At 37.0% G+C, this 24,121-nt stretch overlaps 1 protein-coding gene across 2 annotated transcripts in view; it reads right to left on the bottom strand.

Annotated features, from left to right (window-relative positions):
- The window catches only part of tenm4 (teneurin transmembrane protein 4), a gene marked incomplete at its 5' end in the record, with an annotated part of 172,576 nt that overhangs the window by 129,465 nt on the left and 18,990 nt on the right, over nucleotides 1-24,121 (bottom strand). The window contains one exon of one of the 2 annotated variants that reach the window (XM_079823975.1): nucleotides 225-443. The exons of the other annotated variant lie outside the window; for it this stretch is intronic. Within the exon in view, the coding sequence (XP_079680101.1) occupies nucleotides 225-443 (219 nt within the window). The remainder of the gene's footprint in view (nucleotides 1-224; nucleotides 444-24,121) is intronic. 2 annotated transcript variants of the gene reach the window in all.

The following is a 24,121-nucleotide window of genomic DNA, read 5'->3' as shown; positions in this document are numbered from 1 at the left end:
GCATCTCACACTGACACACCTCACTCCCTGAACCCCAGCCAAGTGCTTCTCTTCTCAGCAGGCCTTAGTTAAAAAAGTTCCTGCTAACATCTGACTTCCACCGCTACCAAGAATATCCCAAAAAATTTATGTTCAGTCTGTGGCTAGCTCCACAAGCTCCACAGCAGGTCTAGCTGGGGATGTCAAGACCCATCTAGCAGGCAGCGATATTGAGAGGGACTCACCGTTAGGAGTTGCAGTGGCCGAAGCACAGACGTTCCCTGAGCCGGTTTTAACTAAGAATGAATTGGGGCCAATCTCATCCTCTGACTCAGAGTCCCGGCCGGCCTGAGCCCTGCTGTTACCTAGCAACCTTCCCTGGCTCTGATTGGCTGCATGGGAAGGGGGAGGGTAAGGGGAGTCGACAGGGGAAGAGGAGGCAGATGAGCAATGAAGAGGAGGACCTGTAGACCACAAACACAAACAACACATGCGGGAGAACTTAAAACACACCTTCGAATGACACCACATAACAAAAAATTAATAAGTGCACTGCACAGAAACATGCAGAGAGAATAAATAAAAGCCATGAATGCACAGATAAAAGCTGTCTGTCTTGATTCATCTGTCTTTGTTCTGCCCAGCTGAACAGGGAGATTGGCATAACTGTGATAACAGTTGCTTTGCGACTCCAAAAAGGATTTTTTTTTTTCAAAGACAGATAGACAGACAAGCTTTTTACAAAACAACAAATGGAACATTCAGAAAAGATCACTGGTGATCAAAAGTGATTGCAACTATTAATCAACAGTGAATAAATTAGGTGAATATTATTGGGTGAATCTCACAAAGTTTTAGGAACATTTCATTTCAATTCATTATTTGTCACTTATATCTGCAAAAGGTAAAGGGCAAAACAATAAGTATGCCCTTAATATATTTTTACTTTAAAATGTAAATAATATCTAAATATTTTATACATTTTTGACTAATAGTAATGAAACTTAGGGGTTCGAAACATTTAATTTTTTATTTTTTTTAATAGATTTTTTTATTTATTTTGGGGATAAATGAGCTAGATGTAAGAAATTACATTTTGCATAAAGAAATCAAAGCCTATTTTAAGACATTTTTAAAATAAATGTCTTAATTTTTGTATTAGCTTTTTTTAAATAATTAAATCAGCATAAAGGCTGAATATATATATATATATATTTATATTGTATTATATTTTATAAATTACATTTTTTTTTCAGTAACAGTAATGAGGCTTGTGGTTCTTGAAAGGTTTTGTGAAATTGACCCAAATTACATACACAATCACATTTAATCAATACAACAAATGATAAAATTAATGATATTTGGGGGAATTATTGTACAGTACTTTGGAGAATTACAACAGAACAACTTTCACAGCACATGAGAATGAAACAGCCTGCTGGGGGAAATATAAAAACACACACACATACACACAGACAGACTCACACAGACACACACACAGGCGCGCGCACGCACGCACACACGCACACACGCACACACGCACACACACACGCACACACACACACACACACACACACACACACACACGCACACACACGCACACAGACTATATATATTTGTTTCCATTTAAAAATGTGCTGATCCTTTCTTTCTGAAAACTCTAGTGAGATTTGAGACAGTATAAGAACGAGAACAATAGCAGCATATTTCCAGCAAGATATGAATATTTAAGAGTGAACATTTCAGGTACAAAAGTACTGACACAAGTTCAAAAAGTTTGCCCAGCTGTAAGACTTAGATGGGGTTTATTCTGAGAACAACGTGTTATAGTCATTCTTCCCTTGTCATGTGAAAGGAGCTGACAAGTATCATTCAAAGTTAAAGAAAAATGTTGCTTTATATTTCTGGTGCAAACGTGTGATTACTGCTAGGACGCGACACAGCTGATTGAGTGAAGAGAATTAAGAAACAATTAGTGAAATTACCATATGATGCATTAAAGTGTCAATCAAGCTGTTTGATGTTAAAGATGCACGTCTTGTGTTCAATTCATCACTTTAATTTGACAAGTCTTAAAGCACATAATATTATAGTCCACCTAAAAATTAGCAGTAAAACTTGCAGAGATAACATGCTAATGGCTAAATATTGGCAAATGGCATTTTACATGTATAGCTATAGTTTTAGTCAAATTAAATATCTATGTTTACTACTTTGGTGTACAAGTAATTTGGTGTAACCGTTCAACTGCAACAAAAATAATTGTGCAGTGTTCAGCAAAAAAACAAGTCATACTTTCTTTCATTCTTACATCAGTTGAGACAAACTGCATATAAGAAAGGATTTAAACAATTTACACATGAATTATTTGTTCTTGTGTTTCATGAACGAGGTCAAATGATTGTTAAAAATCAACATTTGAATGGTGAAATACTCATCAAAAATTAACAAACTAATCCACGAAAAAACACACCATCCCTCAGTACGGTAAATTACTGTTCAAGTTGTCATGAAATGACACCACTTAGAGAATGTTTAACTACTATGAAATGCTTAGACATAATATATCCAGTACTACATTAATTGATTTCATGGTGAAGCATGAAAGTCTCTGAAGTGAAAATCTTTGAATCAACAACCGTTCAATCCCTGATCTCCTACCGGCAACACCGCGCATTACAATAGAGACTATTATCAGAGTCGTAGGACTGGTTTGGTACAACTCAGGAGGGAAAGGAATAATGAATTATACAATTTTTTTTTACTCTCCTAAGGCCAACTATTAGTGTCCATAACCTAAAAGATCAATTTTGAGTCTGAATTTCTTTCAATTAAGTCTGAATCAAATGCATAGGATCTGGGGCACTTTATCTGATGTAAAAGCAGGATAAATACGTTTTCTAATCTAATCGAGTCAAATAACCACTCTGAGTTATTGAAATGCATGAATTTAAATCTCAAAAAATGGATGGAGCATCTTTTTTTACAGACATTTTACTTTTTAACCTACAGCAAGTTCAATTTCCCATTAGTCATGTCTTCTCTGACAGAAGACTTCTTATTAAAGTCCTTTAAAAGTGTTGAAAGTCACAGAGGAGCAAACTGTACTAAACATCCCTGTACTCACCGAGGGATGCATTTGTCTTGCAGGCTGTTGTGGCTGTGTTTAATTAATTCTATCTTGCGTGATTTATTGTCATTTCTCTGACTTATAGAAGCGAAAGAGAAGAATGGGAATTGTGAAGATGAAGAACCTTTTTTTTTTTGAAGGTGAAGAACCATTAGTGCCACTAATAGCAAAAAAACTGAATTGCAAAGCATGATTTTGAAGAAATGTGAGTGCTTTTGACACTAATTATTCTTGTGGTAGGCCATTGAATTGATAAGATGACAGGGTATCAAAATATTATCATTATCATTATTATCATCATCATTATTTTGCTTCAACGCATAAATGATAAATATTAGTTTTAAACAATAAATTAATATTGATTTGCCATTATTATCATTATAGAAGTATTGTACTGTAAGTCAATATTAATTTATTAATATGTATAACGTTAATATTTATTATTTTACATTATTATTATTATTATTATTATTATTATTATAGTATTAAGTACAGTAAGTCAATATTTATTTGGTAATATGTATAAAGTTAATATTAGTGCTGGAAAATTGATTAATAAATAAAAGTTTGTGTTTACATAATATATGTGTGTGTACTGCAGTATAATTATTATTTATATATAAATACACACACATGCATGTATACATTTAAGGAAAATATGTTATATGTATATATAAAATATTTATATTTATATATGAGATAAATTATATTATATATATATATGCTACAGTATATACATGCAAATATTTTTTAAATATATACATGAATGAGTGTGTATTTATATATACATAATAATTATACACAGTGCACACACATATATTATGTAAACACAAACTTTTATTTTGGATGCGATTGATCATGATTAATCGATTGCCCAGCACTAGTTAATATTTATTATTTCACAATATTATTATTATTATTATTATTCATTCTTAAACATAAAATTATAAATATTAGTTTGGAACAATAAATTCATATTGATGTGCAATTATTATTATTGTTATTGTTATTATTTACTACTAATAATATAAAAGTACTGTAAGTCAATATTTATTTATTTATTTATTAATATAATGTATAAGTTAATATTTATTATTTTAAATTATTATTATAAAAGTATTGTAAGTATATTAATTTCATATTTATTTTACTTTAATATTTAATATTTGACTATTATTATATTGCTTAAATATAAATTTTAAACATAAAATAATATTGATTTGCAACCATTTTATTACTATCATTATAATTATTATAAATGTATTGTAAATCAATATTAATTTAATATTTATAGTCTATGAGGTTAATATAAAATAATATTAATATCTATTATTTTACTGTATGTTAATATTATTATTAGTAGTAGTAGTAGTAGTAGTATTTCAGACTGTAATAATTATAAATAAATAACATTAATTTGTAACCATCTAACATAATGGTAATTACTGTATAAAAATAATGATAAGTGCCACAGAACCACAATGTTTTGAAAAGCTGACCAATGAATTACTTTTTTAAAGTTACTTCTGCATAACTTGGACAGAATAAATAATTTTAACACCGAAAAGGTGTTTAATTCTTTAGTCACATTTATACGTCATCACAGCAGATCTCTCGTAAAGATTTCTGTATAGCCTTGTAACTTGAGTCTTTAGTTCTCTTTCAGCCCGTTTGCTCTTATTCCAGTTCCTGACAGACTTTCCCCTGTGGCCTGCCCTTCAAGCCTGGCCGATGACTGCAGCGCTCCTGGGGCACGAACGCAGCGGGCCACCCACACGAACAGAGGCCCTAATCTACTCAGGAGTCACCTAATTAAACGAGCAGGCGAAGCGGCGGCGGGCTCCAATTCGCAGGTAGGCTGAGATTTTTCTGTCGCCACAGCAACCTATTGTATCCTCCCATCTCCCAGGAGACCCGGCTGAACAGAGAGCCAATTGCGAGGGCAATTGGTACAAACAGCAGGGGCAGCTTTCTGTTCTGCTCGGCCTCAACGCTTGAATTACACCGCCCTGGCCTCTGGGCCATCTTCAAACGCACTTTGCACTCCGAAGCGAACATCAAAAGCTCTGCGAATAAAGATGCTTTAGTCAGTGAGGCTTTCAAATAAGACGTCACACCGCTTAATTCACTCTCGCTAAGAGCTTTGTAAATTATGTCATTATAATCAATAAGACTGCATTATGGGTAGTCAATTCGTACCATTACGCACCCTCTTCCACCAAATTAAATAGATGAAGTCGGATGTCGCGCACATTATCCGACGCATGCATTATTTTATCAACAATAACAATGTGGTGTGACTCAAACAGGAAGATTAGAGTAGCATCTATAAGATTCTGCTGAAGATACTGGATTTCACTTATAAGCGCAGTTTGATGGCGAACAGACGTAATCGCAGTGCAGATGAAGGGGCATCGATTGCCCGACGCACAACAGAACAGCTGCTGATGGTGAAAAGAAGGCTGAAATGGCAGGATATGAGTTAGTACCACAGTTCTCACATCCATAAAATGGTTGAAGTATACGAGACCATAGGGCAGTATGGTTTTATGACAGTGCTGTGCTTACTGGGCAAAAAGACCCAAAGAGCATGTTGAAGCATCAAATATTAAGCACAGCTTTCTGCAGAGAGATTCACAATGTGCTTCCTGTGCTCCAAAGGTGTGTAAAATTTAATAACAAGAAAACATTTATGCGATTCAGAGTGGTTCAGGAATGTTTTTTTGTTGTGTGAAGAGATGAATCGCAATGAAACACGAGTCGTATGGATTCGAAAATCTGGTGAGAAATAGTAATAAATGCATCTCTACCCCAGTGAAGCATGGAGGAAGAGGTGGTATTGTGTGGGGAGCCTTTTAGCTGATGGTATTGGTGAGCTACTTCACTGTAAAAAGTAATTTAATGCTTTTGGAGTACAGGAGAACATTGCAAAATATTGCTTACTTCCCAAAAATGAAAAGTTGTTCTCTAAAGAGGAATGATCAGATGTTATTTTTCAACAAGAAAATGTTCCTGCCCAAACTGCAAAGGCAACCAAGAAGTGGCTTGAGAACAAGCTCATCAGGCTCATGATTTGGCCTGGTCAGATTTCAGATTTGAAGGCTATATTTGGTCTCTATTCTTTCACTGTTATACGGTAGGAAGCGCTATTACACATCATCTGAAAGAGTACAGAATCTCATGATCAAAACACATGAAAAGAAGATGCAGAAACAAGCGATAGTATATGTAAGCAAATGCATATTTAAAATAACGCGATCATCAAAATTAAACAGCATATAAATCAAAACTGCCTAATGTTACTGAATGAAATGTCGACCCTTTAGGACTGTGATGCTTTGGGGTGTTGATGGACTCTACTCAAACTATGGTTTTGATCATCGTTCTGATTGGATCTTGATGTAGTCTGACAAAAATGTGATTTTCTCATCTTTTTTCTCAAAATGTTGCTTTTTTAAACTTTAACCACATTCAAGTGTTGATCAAATAAATGCATGAAGCTAGAATAAAACTTTTTTTAAGCAGTGGGTCTGTTCTTTCTTTTGATATATTACATGTTCAGATATTCATACAACAAAATATTCTGGGGGCCATGAAAATTTTGTGAAAATGATCAAAAATGCTGGCAGTGGCTGGCAACTTAAAAAAACTCTGGTGGGGAAAGAGTTAAACTCAAACAAACTGGGAGACATTTTTCATGAACTGTCTGAAGCCATCAACATTGAATGGAACAATGACTTTCTGTAAAAAAGCTGTCTGCCAGTTTACCCACACGGCAACAACATTCAACCCGTAAATGCATACCTCGGGTCTTTAGCGACCTGGGACGTCATCCACAAAAAAATGTTAGACCACTACCTTCTTAGTATTCCACTCAATCAATTAATTGTAAACAATATAACAAGAAAAAAATAATAAAAGGATAAAAGAATGCCTGTTTTTCCAATCATTTTTTGTAAAAATTGTATAGGGTCGCTTGCGGCCCGAGGTGTGTAAGAGTGTACGTATAGTTTTTTCTGCACAACAGTAATTTAAACTTTAAAGGAACATGCCACTATTTTTGAAAATAGCTAACTTTCCAACTCCCCTAGAGTTAAACAGTTGAGTTTTACTGTTTTCAAATCCATTCAGCCAATCTCCGGGTCTGGCAGTAGCACTTTTAGCATAGCTTTGCATAAATCATTGAATCTGATTAGACCGTTAGCATCTCGCTCAAAAATGACCAAAGAGTTTCAATATTTTTCCTACTTGACTCTTTTGTAGTTACATTGTGTACTAAGACTGAAAATGAAAAGTTGCGATTTTCTAGGCCGATATGGCTAAGAACTATACTCTCATTCCTGCGTAATAATCAAGGAACTTTGCTGCGGAACCATGGGTGCAGCAGGCGCAATAACACGTTGGTTATGTTGACGGAAGTTAGCCTATTTTTAGACACTGCGTGATATTATTGCGCCTGCGCTGCATGGTACGGCAGCAAAGTTCCTTGATTATTACGAAACATTAATAAGTATTATATGCAAAACTTGAAATGGACCAGCGATTTACTGCAGAGCAAGTACTGAACACAATCAAATGGTGTCACTGTCACTTGATGGTGGATCTGGTGAAGAAGCTGTCAGTGATCAAAATATTGATTTGTATTGAAAATTATAGTTTTGAGAATATGTTTGAGATCGCGAATATGAGCCAGATGCTGAATGTACTGGGAAATGAGCTCTGAAGAGGACAGTGATTATGGTATAAAACATCTGCTCAAACTGAACCCTTCCAAGCTTCAAAAGGTAACAAAATATATTTTATTTTATTCTTTTGTAATTGTTATCCTAATATCAGGGGAGTTTTAAATTATTGCGACAGGTAGAGATCCATCCGTGTTAGATATAGATCCGGGTCGCTAAAGGTCCGAATAAGTAAGAATGATTGGCGAAAGAGTCATGCATTTAAGGGTTAAAGAAAACAAAGACTTTTCTGTGCTAAGTTACTTTATCTACAGTACAGTTTTTGTGCAATTCTTGCTAATTTCCTGACCAGTGATTTGTGATTAAAATGGTTAAAACCATTGAAAGACTACTAAATATTTTGCCATTCTTGGCTTGGCCCCACCCTTTTTTTGCTGCCCAGGAGTGTGTATGTAAATGAACAGTGTTTACTTCTTGTAATGCTGCTGGATCCTTCACTGGAAACCGAAAGTACCTCACTCCCGCTAAACATTTACTCATTGAATTCTTAAACCCGGGAACAATTCAAATCGACACCATTATGACAAAGTTTGCTAAGAAGTATTTTCTACTAAGGGTTCTATATGGCACCAAAAATGGTTCTTCGTCGTACTCATAGAGTAACCACTTTTGGTGCTATATAGTACCATATCTTAACATGTTCTGTATATGGTAGCGGTGCTATATAGCACCATAGTTAGCGGTGCTATACAGCACCTTAGTCAAAGAACTGGTGAAGAACCTCTGAAGAACCACTAAAGAACCACTGAAGCACCAAAATTGGTGCTATATAGCACTTAAAAAGGTTCCCCTATGATTACGAGCCAAGAACCATTTTTGGTGCCATATAGAACCTTTTTTTTTTAGAGTGTAATGCCTTCTATAGATTGTGCGATTTCAGCAATCCTATAAGATCACTACAAATCACACTATACGACAAGTGTATCCATAGCAGACTGGTGGGAATGGCCTTTGACGGCAACATGCCCAGTGCATTATGGGTGTTGAAGTTTTCCTACCTTTTTGGCAAAAGGGAAGACAACAACCTTTTTCTCAATTTTCTCCAATCAGGCACTGATTTCATTTTCTACTACAAAGGCAGCCAAGTTTTATTGAAAGCCCATTTTGCTAGCGGTGAAGTACCACTTACAACTCTAACCACTAACTACCTCTAAAATCAGAGGGCTATGATTCGTTTACAATATTGCCAAAATAAGCCACATGCTAATCCAAAGATTTTAAGCATTTTATCAGAATGTATTTATATGCTAATAAATGGGAGTGCCAGCTGTTAATTAATTTTAAAAAATAGCATGTTAGGATTAAGGGTTAAACGACTTCAGATTTTTGATGATGTCATTAATGAACAAATAAGCCTGAACCTCGAGCCGAGACGCGAACAAGTTTTTTTTTTTTTGCACAGGACAGCTATGGCATATGACACAGTGCTGCCCAAAATGTTATTGCTCCTACTGAGTCCTACAACAGCTTTTATTTATCAATTCTTTTGTCTTAGGGTCGTTATGTTTCTCACAGATTTCTGCTCGTTCTGAATCAGATACAGATAAAGTAGCAGAGTAAAGATTACATTTATATGAATGCATTAGTGAGGGAGATAGAGTGATTGCATGTGGATTAATTCTGTCAGCATCTCTCTACTAATAGACCCTTTTCACATTTTCGGGTTTCTCAGAGCGGGAGACGTCATAGTTGGGTTAACTTTTATAGTGGTGAATGAGAGTATACATTAAATATATATTTTTTTGTGTCCCCATTTGCTCAAATAGCAAAAGAAAAACTCACAATTTTCAAAAAGAGGGAAAAATAGAGTGAGATTGATAACGGAAGTGAAAAGAGAGAAAGATTTTTGCCATTACTCCCATAGACGCTGAATTAGAAACACCCTCACAGCAGCGGTTACTGGTTTGTGTAATTTGATGAAAAAGTAATATAATACAAAGTATTAGTGTTATAAATGTGCATACATTAAAAAAAAATTAAAATGCTTAATACTTTGCAGGATTTACGATATTGATGACCATCAAAATGCGTCATCACAGTCTGTGAAAAGGGTCTCTAGTGAAGCTTTGGGTTTAGTTATCAATAAATAAATGCTAGAACCTTTTCAGTGTCTAAGCTATTTTATTGATAAATCACAGAACAGGGTTGACATTTCTGTGCTACTGAATAATTTTGTGGGAGGCGCGCAATATCTCCGCAAGATCTCCCTGCAGCATGCATTAGTTTAGAACGGTGATTAACTTACCTGTAAAATAAGCTGTTTAAAACAGCCATTCTCCCGATGGTATAATCAAAAATGTCTTGTGGAGAGCTCTCTGAGTATGCATTTATTTGTCATTTTAATGGTTGGAAACGGATCTTGCGTGTTAGGAAATGGCTTATTGTGTTGCGCCCTCTACAGGCCAGCGACTAGTCGATGTCAAGCTTAAAGCATCATGGCAGAACATTAAAGTCGACCAGTCTGTGCAACTCCTAGTTAGGATATTCTATATTCTATATTCATTTCATGGACTATTTCAAAAATGTAATTGTTGATCTCCCCTGAGTCAAGCATTAGCATTGAAGAGTCCACATTTTTTAAATAAATAGAAACAAGATGTCACAGTTAGTTATTTTATGTTACAGTGGATACATTATACATGATTCTATTTAGGCAGTCGTGGCCTAATGGTTAGAGAGTCCGACTTGTAACCGGAAGGTTGCGGGTTCGAGTCTCAGGTCCGGCAGGAATTGTTGGTGGGGGCAGTGAATAACCAGCACCCTCCTCCACCCTCAATACCACGACTGAGGTGAGACCCTTGAGCAAGGCACCGAACCCCCAACTGCTCCCCAGGCGCCGCAGCAATATGGCTGCCCACTGCTCCGGGTGTGTGTTCACGGTGTGTGTGTGTGTGTGTTCACTACTGTGTGTGTGCACTTGGATGGGTTAAATGCAGAGCACAAATTCCAAGAATGGGTCACCATACTTGGCCACACATCACTTCACTTTCACTTCACTTTCATTTTATTAAGCATGAAAAAACAACAAAAACACTGTTGAGGTTGCAACTTTCGAATTTTGCTCATCTGATTATATAAACGCAAATGATTATATTAAAGCTTGTAATAAACTAAATTTAAAGTTCTCACTGGAAAAAAACAAAACATGTAGTGACATTCCAAGTGAAACGTATGGTGAGTGACGAAAAAAGGAACATGAATCTGGCTATTTTTATTACGTTGGTTGTTGTACATATCGTGAGAGTTCATGAATTATATGCAGTAAGTATTTGTATGCGTATGTTTTTGGAGTTTTGCAAAAATGTATGTGGAGACACAATTTTCCACCGAGCCTAGGTTGGTAGTTTTGTGTGAGTAGTGCACTTCATCAAATGTTATGGACAAAAATGTAATGTACTCTTATCCTTAACCGTAGCATAACATGGTACTGTCACATTACTTATTTTATAAGGATTCTTTAAGATTTTGCTCTCACAATATATCTTTTGAATATCTTGCAATATTAAGCTCAAGCTCTTGCTTTCTTGCCTTCTATATAACACGCAAGCACTAAAATTAAAATAATCGCCCTGTGACTTGCGTCCCTTACACTCTCTTTCTATTTGCTTTGGGAAAAAATGAGTCACATTTGCGTCATTCTGTGTAATGGGAGAAAATAGATACCTAATGCTAAAGTTTTATTTAAATATTTTATATCCGCTATGCTGTGATACAATTAAAATCTGTAGTTTCAAAGGTAGTTGACCACCATGTCCACAATTATGTTAAGTAGGACATGCTCCTGGGTAAACATCTTTTGCTAGTCTTATTTTGAAATTTCAGGTGACAATGCGCTTTAACTTTCCAGGCAGTCAGAGATAATAAAAGATTATAAATGGTCAAAACTCCCATCATCACCTCAGGTTTGGATTTATCATCGAAAGGTCTTTCGCCAGGGATCTCACATCTGGCTCTGATAAGAGTGAAAGTTGTGCTCATCTGCGGAAACAAAATAATTTTAATCCCTTCTTCCATAAATAGGGAGAAGAGATACACACATTTAAACAGTGAGAAAGCTAGAAAAAAAAATGTCTCTAGACATTCCGCTTTCATGCATTGATGATTCGTTTGATGGTGAACTCTCTAGTCGATTGGAGTTTTTGGCTGGAACTTCAAAAGCATTCAGCCAAGTGACTTTTTGGCAAGTGGAAAACACCCCATGAAATCAAAAAATTAACGTTTTGTTGCTTTTAGGCCATGTGTGTTAGCTTTGAGCTCATCTAGATATACATATTTAAAAGTTAGCCATTCTCTTCTGTGAAAATGGACAGAAAATACTGATGACTCATCCTGCACTACACAGATTTTTGTCCAATCAAATGATATGAGAAAGCCCCACCCCCAATCCCACTTGACTACCCACTTGAATGACTAAGTCATTCCATGTGTTTCACAGAAATTTCAGAAGGAAATATGTCAGCACAGGAGTGAACACCATTACCATATTCTAATCATCAAGCATCATCAAGAAACCACACAAATATGAGTTGAAGGTGGATCGCAATTGGAAAAGTCATAATTTTCCTAGACTCTGCTATTTAGCAGTATACAATCAATACATTTGCATTTGAGCAGCAGCGTAATGCATGATAGTTGTAAATACACACAAATATTTTCTTTCATTGACCATGCATTAATGGAAATGATATTTCTGCCTAATAAAACAGCATTTAACGACCACAGAGACAAAAGCACCATTTAAGACTAACCCAAACAACACATTTAAACCATCATGGCAGCACTTCCTGCTTTTTGAGAGGATGCAATAAAAACCAGTAATTAGGCACAACCAACTATTAGTCTAAAGAATAATCAATACCAAAGCCAGCGGTTTTTGCTTTCTTCGTCTTTTGAACCTCACAGTTGTATTTATTCTTGAAAAGAAACGGAGTAACATTCAACATTTGACACCTTCCCAGCCTTCCGGTTGTTTATTTAGCATTTTATTCATAATATCCCATTTTAAAACCAAAATTGGAGAAAAGCCAGACAAAGCATCATGTAAATGTGGTTGTTTCCTTGTCCTTGGTTGCTTTTTCGTCCATTTTGTTGTGTATGTAAATGGACATGTTGATGATTTCTGCTGCTTTTATACGTCTTATGTAATTAATTAGATAATATTATTAATTTTATATAGAGATAGCTGTACAAATGTCAGACCCTCATCCAGAGAGTTTAAAGGGATAGTTCACCCTGAAATGAAAATAAAGCCATCTTCTACTCACCCTGCTGTTGTTCCAATGCCCTATGTCCTTCTATCTTTTTCGGACCTCAAAAGCAGAAATAAAAATAAAAAACATCCTGTACGTGCTCCTCCATATAATGGCAGTGAATGGCGACCAGGCTAAAACTTTACAAAAAGGATACAAAAGTGTCACGCAATGACGCGCGCCATAAATGGAAAGTGTTCAGGAGGCATACTGTAAGGTTTTGCGAGAAAGAAACCTTATTATTCAGTCAAAATGCTGAGCCCGGCCATTACTCTGTGTGCATTCCTGTGAGTGTGTGCGAACCGTCAGCAGCCGCTCACGCAATGTTGTCATGACAACTGGTACACAACATTTACTTCAGGAGGTTTACCTTATTATTAATATTATTGTAATAGCCTATTTCTTATCATATACCTTATAGAGAAGACGAGAGTCGCATTTGTTTCTATTGAGCCTGATTTCTCAAAATGGTGCGTGTGTGTGTGCTTATCCTGGGTACCATTACAACAGTGCGAGTTATAATAAGCTTGAACGGCTGCTGACGGTTCGCACGCACTCACAGGAACGCGCACATAGTGATTGTGCATTCACACCAGACACGAATGAAGCGTATCGTGCGAGTGATTTACATGTTAAGTCAATGCAAAGACGCGAATAGACATTTTGCGGCGCGATACACACGAATGAGGTGGCGCGAATAAAACGGCACAAATTAAGCGTTTGACGCATGATTCGCAAAATTGAAAAATCTGAACTTTGGCGGATATTCACGCCGTGTTAACCAATCAGGAGCTTGCTGTAGTGACAACAATGAGGACAAATCATATGTGGATACCCGGAGCTGTACGTAGAAAGTGAGGGAGGAGGTCGGACAATCTGGTAAGCTGTAAAAAACGCTCTTTACTCAATTTGAGCTATACATAGGGTGATTTCAGGGTGATTGCCATTGGGATGACTTGGAAAAAGTGTCCCAATCACCCTGAATTCACCCTATTGAGACTACAAGCTAGTTAAAGCCAGAAAATTGAGCTTTTTTCGCCGTATTTTAAAACCCAAAACTCCAAAATCCATGTCAGCCATTTCGCAACGAGACGAGCCGGCTGAGAGAAGCCCCTCCCATGACGCGAATTCGCGTCTGTTGTGTCACAACAGAAGTGAATTTCATGCGCGAATGAAGCAAGTAAACTCAAAATGTTTAAGCGTCCGACTATGCGCGAATAGCGTGATTTATTCGCTTCATTCGCGTCTGGTGTGAACGCACCATTACGGCCGAGCTCAGTATTTTGACTGAATAATAAGGTTTCTTTCTCGCAAAACCTTATAGTAAGCCTCGTGAAAACTTTCCATATATGGCGCGCGTCTTACTGTATCATTGCGTGATACTTTTGTATCCTTTTCGTAAAGTTTTAGCCTGGTCGCCATTCACTGCCATTATATGGAGGAGCGTGTGCAGGACGTTTTTTTTAATTTTATTTCTGCTTTGAGGTCCGAAAAAGATAGAAGGACATAGGGCATTGGAACAACAGCAGGGTGAGTAAAAGATGGCTTAATTTTCATTTCAGGGTGAACTATCCCTTTAAAGACATGAATAGCTTAATCTAAAGTTGAGACAGACAGGGCCTACATTCACTTCCTGTCTCTCTTCTAAGTCACCGTCCGCTGCCTGTCTTTCCTCACCTTCTTCATTCACCTGCTCTTGTTTCCCTGTTTTTTTCTTTTTCGGAGCGAGAGGGACTCCTCTCTGCGATTCTCCGCCTTGCTGAAAGGCGCCATCTGTTCTCCTGCTCAGTGGCGGCACACGACACGAGCGACCAGATTGAAGCCTGGAGATTGGAATCAAAAGAACACTGAATGGGGATTTTTTTCCCCCTCATCCAGGCCGCAAATCTGACAACTGTTGTTTAGGTTCCACACAGCTGCCACTACGAAGGCACCTCAGCTGATGTGTCTACCGCTGAATTCAATGAATCCACAAGATTTCTCTTCGACAAAATGTTATAGGATTTGTCCATTTGTATGTGCCCGTAACTTGGCCCCTGAATACTCATCTCTACAAATGGAGGACAAAGCTAGATTCTGGCATTGGAAATCTGAAATGTATAGCCTACGAAACAGGTCAATTAAATTAAAACCGTGATAGTTCCTAAGCTAAAATCTGATTGATCAACAACTGTAAACTAGCCAGTATAAAGTAGAGATGGACCAAAAATGGCTGGTGGATATTTCAAGAATTGCAAGATGGACGGTAAAGCAGGTTCACAGGTAAAGCAATTTGCTTTGCTTGAATTATAAGTACATTAACAATATTTAGGCCTACTATGTAACCATTAGTTTGCAAGTAATTATCATCTTAGAGCATAAACACATTGAAGTGACAACCGTATTTATTTAAAACAAATGATTATATTGAATACAAAGTTAATAGACTTTCTTGTCATTTATTTATTTCCTCTTCATTTGAAAGAAAAAAGACTTTTAAAAAGAAATTAACCAAAAAAAGTCTGAGTGCAGTAGTAAAACATGTATTTATTTTATTTAAAATAATATATATTACCAATATAACACTTTGAGTGTTAACTAAATTAAATTAATGAAGCAATATGAATTTCTTGCATTTCGCTCTCTTCACAAGCAGAAAACAACAGCAGAAAGTGTGCATGCAATGGCTATTTTTCAGCTGTGACTCATCCAGTCATATTTATGATCTATTATTGTGCTAATATTGAGTGTTAACATAACATTAGCATTACCATGGTTATGCAACAAATAAAACATTTCTAGGTGGCATTTCTGGCAAACATGACAATACTGTGCTTCGCTAATCTTAACAATAAAAACTTTCATAAATTCATACATTTGCATGCAAAATATATTCTCCAGCCAACAACTTGGACTCAGACAGACATTCTGAGCTCCAAGCAGCAATGTTCCTACACTGATAAAGCCTTCAGAGTCTTTGCTGTCAGGATTTAAGTCTGAAATCTGGATCCGTCTGATCTTTTCTTGTCTGCTATTGATGTTTACACTCAGCTCGCATGACATGACAAGGCCTGACACTGCCAAATCCCCTTCAAGATAGCCCATTCAAACATCCCTGGGGCTCTCTTTGTTCTGGAATACGAAGGGCAGGTTCACATCTCTTCATCGCTCGGTGTTAACGATATCCTCCGAGCTCGACGCCACCGTCCTCGTGTCCCTCGCCGGCACACGGGAGTCCGTTCGTCCCTGAACCAAGCGAGCATCTCCTCTGAGGTCCCATCTCACAGAGCAAATGGCCTAAAAACCGTCTACTAATCGCCTTCACGCCTCCTCTGCAGAGCTCTCTAGACACGCTCCCACATCAAAGAGGCCAGTTCATGTTAATCAGTTTAAAACACATGTTCCTCCAGCAGTAACTCTGTCAGTAGCCACCAGAGCGAACACGGCTAACTATACACACAACAATGCTAATAACATGTTGATTACAAGTTAATTAGCACGCGTCCTTTCCGAGCTTGTTCGCATTCGGTCTGTGCTGTATCAAACATGAGGACAAAATAATAAAGAAACCCTTCACAATCCTCTTAAAGACTCAAAAGTTTACTTTTAGTGGGAGAGAGCGAGCCAAGCCTGCAAATGTAAGCAGCTCATTAGTGCTGCATGTGGCTAGCCTGCGGCGTGGATGCGCGAGGATGGCACCATACTCGTACCCATGGTGCCTCTGTGTATTGAGGGCCTGGCCTAATAAAATGCTAAAATACACCCTGCAGAAAGATGCACACAGTTGATCATGTGGTTCTAATGCACCACTTCCATATAAAAGGCGTGCAGAAACGTTAAACTTTTCTCTCAGTAGGGAGTTATGATGAAAGATGAAGAGATAAACTTTAACCAGGGATGGAAAAAGTATTGAGAATTTGTACTTCAGTAAAAGTACAGATACTTTGTCAATGATACTCAAATGTCTGCGACCGAGTTTACAGTGGTTTGACTTGAATTTGACTTGACTTGGATTTTAAACTTATAATCAATATTGATCATGAAGCATGTTCTCACTTGACTCAAGAAATGTGTGATTCACTGAAGAAAGTAATGCAGGTTTGGAATGACATTGACAGTGGGACATTTTGGGCCCTATTTTAACAGTCTGAGCACATGGTCTGAAGCGTATGGCGCAGGTGTCCGAATCCACTTTTGCTAGGTTAACGATGGAAAAAAGTCGGCGTGCGAGGCACATGGTCCAAAAGGGTTGTACCTAGTCTTTTAATGGGTCATGGGTGTGTTTTGGGGAGCAACGTGCAATAAACCAAGCAGAGTCTCATCTCCCATTCCCTTTAAAAGCCAGTTGTGTTTGCACCATGGCGGATTTGCTATTTACATGGCGGAATTTGCGAGCGGAAAGACTGAACACTTCTCCAGAGATGAATATTACTAAAGGTCACTTTAAATAACACAAAAAAATACTGCGCTATTGACTTTAGGCCAGGTTTTTGCTGGTGGAAAAATAGCAACGCGCCAACAACGCTCCTGAACACACCTCGTTTTCAGACCAGCACGCGTCCTTTCCTCTTGTATATGCTAGTAAATTCACAGCACAAAGAAAACTGAGGTCGGCACAAAACGTTCATGTACTTTTGTTCAGTTTTTGAGTATGAGGGGATGATATGTCCATGTTGGTATCTGGTTATTTTGGCTAGCTTGTACAAAGTCACAGAATAATTTGGGTCTAAATACTGTAGAAGTTAACATCAATAACAAAAAATGTTTTCTCCTTCCATTTACAACTTTCTTGCCAATTTGTTTTACTATCCCAACTATGCACAATTATATATAGATAGTTGTATTTTATTACTAGCAACAAAACTTGCGACCAACAGGATTACTAACAGTCAGTTACCCATACACTCCAAAATCTCCCAGTGCAAATCCACATACTTTTTTTTCTCTCTTTCTAATCAGCAGGCCTTATGGCGCAATGGCTAAATGCTAATTTTGCAATATCCCGAAGTTTTAAGACTCCATTTCTCTCTAAAGCTCAGTACAAGACCAATCTCTGCCAGCTCGAGCTGTTGCCATGGTTTACGATTAGCTAGGGATGAAGTATTGATCCATTCTCTACACATTTGCTGAGACCACCATCCAAGAAAAATGTGAAAATGTACTCAAACTGCTTTCATGGATGCAAAGAATGCGCATAATAGAATTCATACGCAATGGCACATCACTAGTGTTATCACAGAGAATTATTGTATATAAATGATTGATACGAATTGTTTTGCCATTAATGGAATGGGGTAATGAGCCATTTCTGTGACTATTTCTGTCTCAAACATAACACAAATCAGTCACAAAACAAATCTGTGTGAAATAAATGCATGAAATGCGAGGGGATGAGAAAGACCCTCCTGCTGTGTTAGTTTACACAGTACGTGGGTTGCTAATGGTCTAAATATCAAATGCACAAAAGAGGGATAATAAAACAAACAGCATCTCCATTAGATTATGAGTGACATATCTCTGGCGCAAATCCTTAATTTAGCAAAAAGCCCCAATCTCACCTGCTTGGAAATGGATACTTCAGCCAATAAGTCATATCATGGAGAAAATAAATAAAATATACATCATATCATATATCATTACAATAACGACACAGCCTCTACAGACTAATTTATTGGAGAGCCACAGCCCACATTCTCATTTGTTGTCCCTTTTCTAAACCAGAAAGGCCTACATTTGATTTATGCGTTGTTCCTGTTGGGTCCTCTCTTGGACCTAGTAATGAGAAGTAGAGCAACAACTCATTACAGATACTTCGACCGGAAAACTTTTGCACTGATGAGGTTCGGCTAAGGCCTTGTTTTCCAGTCAGCACAAATGCTAACTACAAGTGCACATGGGAAGCCCCAAGTCCAAACCGGACAGTCGTTATTATGGAATGAACTTTACAAAAAAACATTCTCTAACACCTGCAGTGTTGTTTTCACAGTCCTTCATGTGGACGTGCCCTTGCAAAACTCAAGTTTCAACAGCCGGATCTCATCCAAAACACATAATAATGTGTAGGAAATGGCGAATTCATAAGAAATCGTACAAGTTGGGTTGTACAAAAACATAAAACCCAAGGGTATGTTTACACAACACCCTTTTCAACTAAAAACTGAAAACTTTTTATATGTTTTGGCTGGTCGTTTTGCATGACAATGGCATTTTGGGGGCCTAAAAACTCATGTCAAGTTTTTGAAAACGATACAAACGTCAAATTTGTGAAAACGGTGGTGTCACCCATTACATGTTGTTCAGTCTATAATAATAATAATAATAATAATAATAATAATAATCTTTATTTTATACAGCGCCTTTAAAAAGAGAATCTAAAAGCGCTTCACAAGCATTGACAGATAAAAAGCACAAGATACACGTAACACAAACAACAAAAATAAAAATCAAATAAAAGCCATTCTGAAAAAATGCGTTTTAAGAGCAGTTTTAAAAACAATAGGTGTAGTGGTTCTTTACAACGTGACATCGTAAGACAACAACAAGAAAAAACTTTAACTGCACACTTTAGAAAAAAGATTGTTTGAATTTGTAAATAAAGATTATAGTATGTTTTACAAGAAAATACTTCAGTTTTCTCAATGTGTTACTCTTCATTTCTTTGTAATTGTTTGTCTTTACTAGCTATTTCAGAGTGGACATTTTTTTCCAAGTTTTTTTTCTGTATTGTAGGGGGAAAAAATTGTATGCTTTCGGACAATCCAAATCGTACAATATTGTATAGTTTTCCAAGCTCATACAAACATGGGCGTCGGAAGCAAAAAAAATGTGGGTGGGTCCTCTCTCAGAAACATTTTACTGGAGTAGATGCCCTTTACATTAATTACAAATATTGCCTTGTTTGCTAAAGGTCTGGTTGGGCAAGACAAAATTACGGAAATCACCATATCATTTAGAGCAACAGTAGTGTGGGGGTAAGACCCCTGGCATCAAGTTTTGATGCAAATCGAACCGAGGTTCGAATCCGCCTTTTGCCGAACTCACTCCACTCCCTTTTCCCATCACATATCAGATTGGAAAGGCATTTCTTTTCAATAAAATGAAGAAAATATTTGAAAAGTTGAAATAAAGCATCTAACATTTGTTTAATAATAAGTGTTTATCGGTTAGGGGTAGGTAAACAGAAATGTGCTGAATTAGATATGATAAAAGTGAGTGGGTCCAATATAATTGATCGTAAAAAGTGGGTGGGTCTTGTGGGACATGCATACAAATACATTTTCCTTCTAGAATATAGGCTTTGTGCCAGAAGTTCTTAAGTTTCTTCTCAAGTTTAAGTCTGGACATTTGATTAGCCTGTTTTGACATACATGGAATTTCAAGTTTTTTCTTTAGGTCTTGTAGATTGTGTAGATTTTTTTGTTTGTTTGGTTTCCCTTTTCCCTTTTGATTAACAGTTTTAATGAGAGTGTGTTGATATCGTTAAGAATTTAGAGTTTCCCAATGGTGAACACAACTTTGTTAGGTCGTTCATGTGCATATTACACACAATTGCCGCACTTCAGGCTTCCTGAAAAGCGACGACAAAGAATGAAAAAGCCAAAACATACAGATTTCCTTTGCTATAGGTCAGCCTGCTCTTTTACTCCCTCCCTCTGTGATTGTGGTCTGTATGGGGTCAAACCCGTAAAGAAAAGCAAGCCATCCATACACCTGCGATAAGGCTGCCGGTGAGATGGTGACAGCTGTGCTTTGTGAGCACCTTTGAGGGAAAGAAAAGGCTAAATTCACACCAAAACCCTCCTGACTGACACCAGGTAGGCAGTGGCATTTCAGTACCTCCATGTCCTTAAAAAGGCAAGCTCGGAGCTGCTTTTTAATGGGCAACAGACTCAAGGTTGTTCTGTAACACAGACTACTTTTAGAGACATATGTACAGGTTGGAGCTAAATGACTCCTTTTCAGTCATTATGAGCTTTAATTCGGCAGTTGATATGGAGAATGGTCTATGATAGAGACGGTTAACATCAAGAGAATCAGCTTAGCTTCAAATAGCTTACCGAGTTTGTTCTTTGCAGCAACTCAGTCCACCTGATGGACATCTAGGTAACGTCTCCAGGCAGCTATTTTTCAATAATTTATAGCCACCATGAAATCCAAACCATTCTTGTTTTATATGGAATATTGCAATATTTTTTATAAATGATTTCTGTGCACATCATGATTTTTTTTTTATTCATGTGCCTCGTAATCTTTAATCAAAATAAAATGTCTTCTCTTCTCTGATGACGTGTTTACTGGTGCGAGGGCGGGACAATCACATGAGATCGACCAATAGCCAACAACAACCATCCAATTCAACAATTCCCTATGGACAAAATCAAGTCCCGCCCTACATTTTTTCTTGTTTGAGAAGCGGTTTAACTCGGATATACATCACAAACTACTGTTTCATGCCAATTTTAACTTCTGTCAAGCAGACAAAATCTGGTTGGCTTTACTGAATTTCTGCGAATACAGAACTTTTTTTTTTTATTTATGCCTGGAAACAAATTCAAACTTCCAGCATACTGGGTTGATACAAATAAATACTTGTATGATTACAGTTGTTTCTTTAGCTTAAATAGGTTGATCCAGCATTAGCGCAATTTAGTGCCAAAAATTGTCAGGTCAATTGGTTCTTTTAACTGAAAGACAAAACTTTGTTTCTGCCATTTTACTATTCTACATTTCAAACATTAATTTTCCTATGAGTAGATTGTATCCTTTTTCCGTCTCATTCTGGATGTAACTTTTGAATATTACATGCACAGTCATTAGCTGCTAGATCAATAGAACATGCGTCCATCAACTGTCATGTCACTGTCTACAAAATGACAACTGAAAAAAATTATAGCAATTTAGTGGAACATATTGGACAGTCATTGCTGACAATGCTATCTTCTGATTATTCATGAGGTTGCATGCTAATCGTATTAACTTTGACAATCATTTCTCTCTAACAGCAGAGAGGCAGAAAGTAATACATTTGTTTTCATTATTACTGTTGCTGAAAGGCACTTCATCATTAACATTCATTCTGGGAGACGGGGAAGCAAATCTAATAAAGCTTATGTGTCTCTTCCTTTGTTTACTTTTTTTAAACATAGTTATTTTTTCCTATTCCCTAGAGTTGATAATTGCTACCTTTCCCTTCTAGAAAATAGGCTCTGTGCCAGAAGTTCTTACGTTTCTTCTCAAGTTTTAAGTCTGGACATTTGATTAGCCTGTTTTGACATACATGGAATTTCAAGTTTTTTCTTTTCTTTTCTTTTCTTTTGTTTGTTTTCCCTAGGCCCATACTTTGAATCTTAAAATGTGAAATTAATCAAAATAATTTGATATTTTAAAATATGATCATCTAAATCAAAACAAAGACAATGGTTAGCCTACTATGGTAAATTGTCATAAGGATTTGTTTCTACTTGCCTAGCTTTGTTAATAATCAAATGACTAACCCATAAATATTTCCAATTGCTTCACAGAGGATGGATTTCCTCTTAGTTTCTCCCAAGGTTTAATCTTCCTTCTCTTCTTGCTATATTAAATACTTTTTTTTGCCAATGTCTCATTTAACTTGCTCACAGATGTTTTGGGATGGTATGCATGTACAATAAACGACATAGAATACATTTAACTGGATTGAATTACATGTGCTTGTATTTATAATGTGCCATTTCAGCCAAATAAGCCAAGACTAAATGCCAAGCTTAATATCATAGAAGAAATGCAATTCATTTGATTGAAATTAGAGTGTCATGTAATGCAATTTCTGGCTTGTTTTCAATTGTGTGCAGTAATGCGCAGAAATGAAACACTATTGTCTTCAGTTAAACCCACAGTGATGCTTAAGGCAAAGCCTGTTTAATAACTCTAGCTAAGCTGAGAAACCAAAATGTGATGTAGTATGATAAAATAAACCCCATTACACTTTATTACTCGTGGCTTTTATGCATTGTTCCATATCTGTTATTTCACTCTGGGGTCTGACTCATACTTCATATCATATTTTAGCGTAACGCTTCATGTACGAGGGTCGATGACACACATTTTGATGTCAGTCAGATAAGCGTTAATTACAGTAATTTGAACATGCATAATAAATCTGTCATTTTGATACGCAGAAACCCATTACACAGATCTCCAGCTAAAGGTAGGAGGAAAACAAAGATCCCTGATATGCCATTTAATTTCAGTCCAAGATCTGAATGGACTGAACAAACCGCGAGGCTAACTATACAAAGACATGTGACATGCAAATGCATGCATTCCAGTGGATTATTTAGCAGTTAGCAATAAAAACGCATTAGACTAATGTAAGAGAATGTGGCATTTTGGCTTTATGATTCAGCAAACTGCTGTGGTTTGTGATTAGCAGCAGTGGCGGTGGCGTGGTCTCAGTACTCAGGAAGCTCTCGGGGCTCTGATCGAACGTTAGTGAAAGCCGTCTGCGGCGTCAAAACCTAACGCTTATGGAGCGCAGCAGATAACAGGCCCGCATTGTCCACCAGGGTCTTTAGACTCTCAGAATGAGCTGTCAAATGAGGCAGCACTAACTCTGCTAATCCGCCATCTGAGGAAAAGCCTCAGCCAAAAGGAGTAAACAAATAAATAAAAACATTAAAAAAGAACCAGGAGTGTGATTAATCGAGTCGAAAGTCGCCGGCACTCTGGTGTCTGCTTTGAAGTAATGTTTGCGCTCTCACGCAAGCATGACCACTTTTTAGCACTCGTCAACAGTCAACTCGGGAATCAGCAGAAAACAAAAAACGCTGAATTCTAGCAGCACACACTTTTTTCTCATCTCTTTTTACACACACAAACAACCGTTAAGACATTGATAGCTACATGAAAGAAGAAATGCTTTGCAGTTAATTATAACAAAGATTACTACAAAGAGATGCGTTTATAACAGCGTGCTTTGATGTGATGACTGCTATGCCATTTAATTCAAAGCAACAAAAATATTCACCTCAGACGATAAAGATGTTGATAACATATTGTTC

This window comes from Gobio gobio, assembly GCF_949357685.1.
Source record: "Gobio gobio genome assembly, chromosome: 8".
Lineage (NCBI taxonomy): Eukaryota > Metazoa > Chordata > Actinopteri > Cypriniformes > Gobionidae > Gobio > Gobio gobio.
This window is presented reverse-complemented; position numbering and strand designations above follow the sequence as displayed.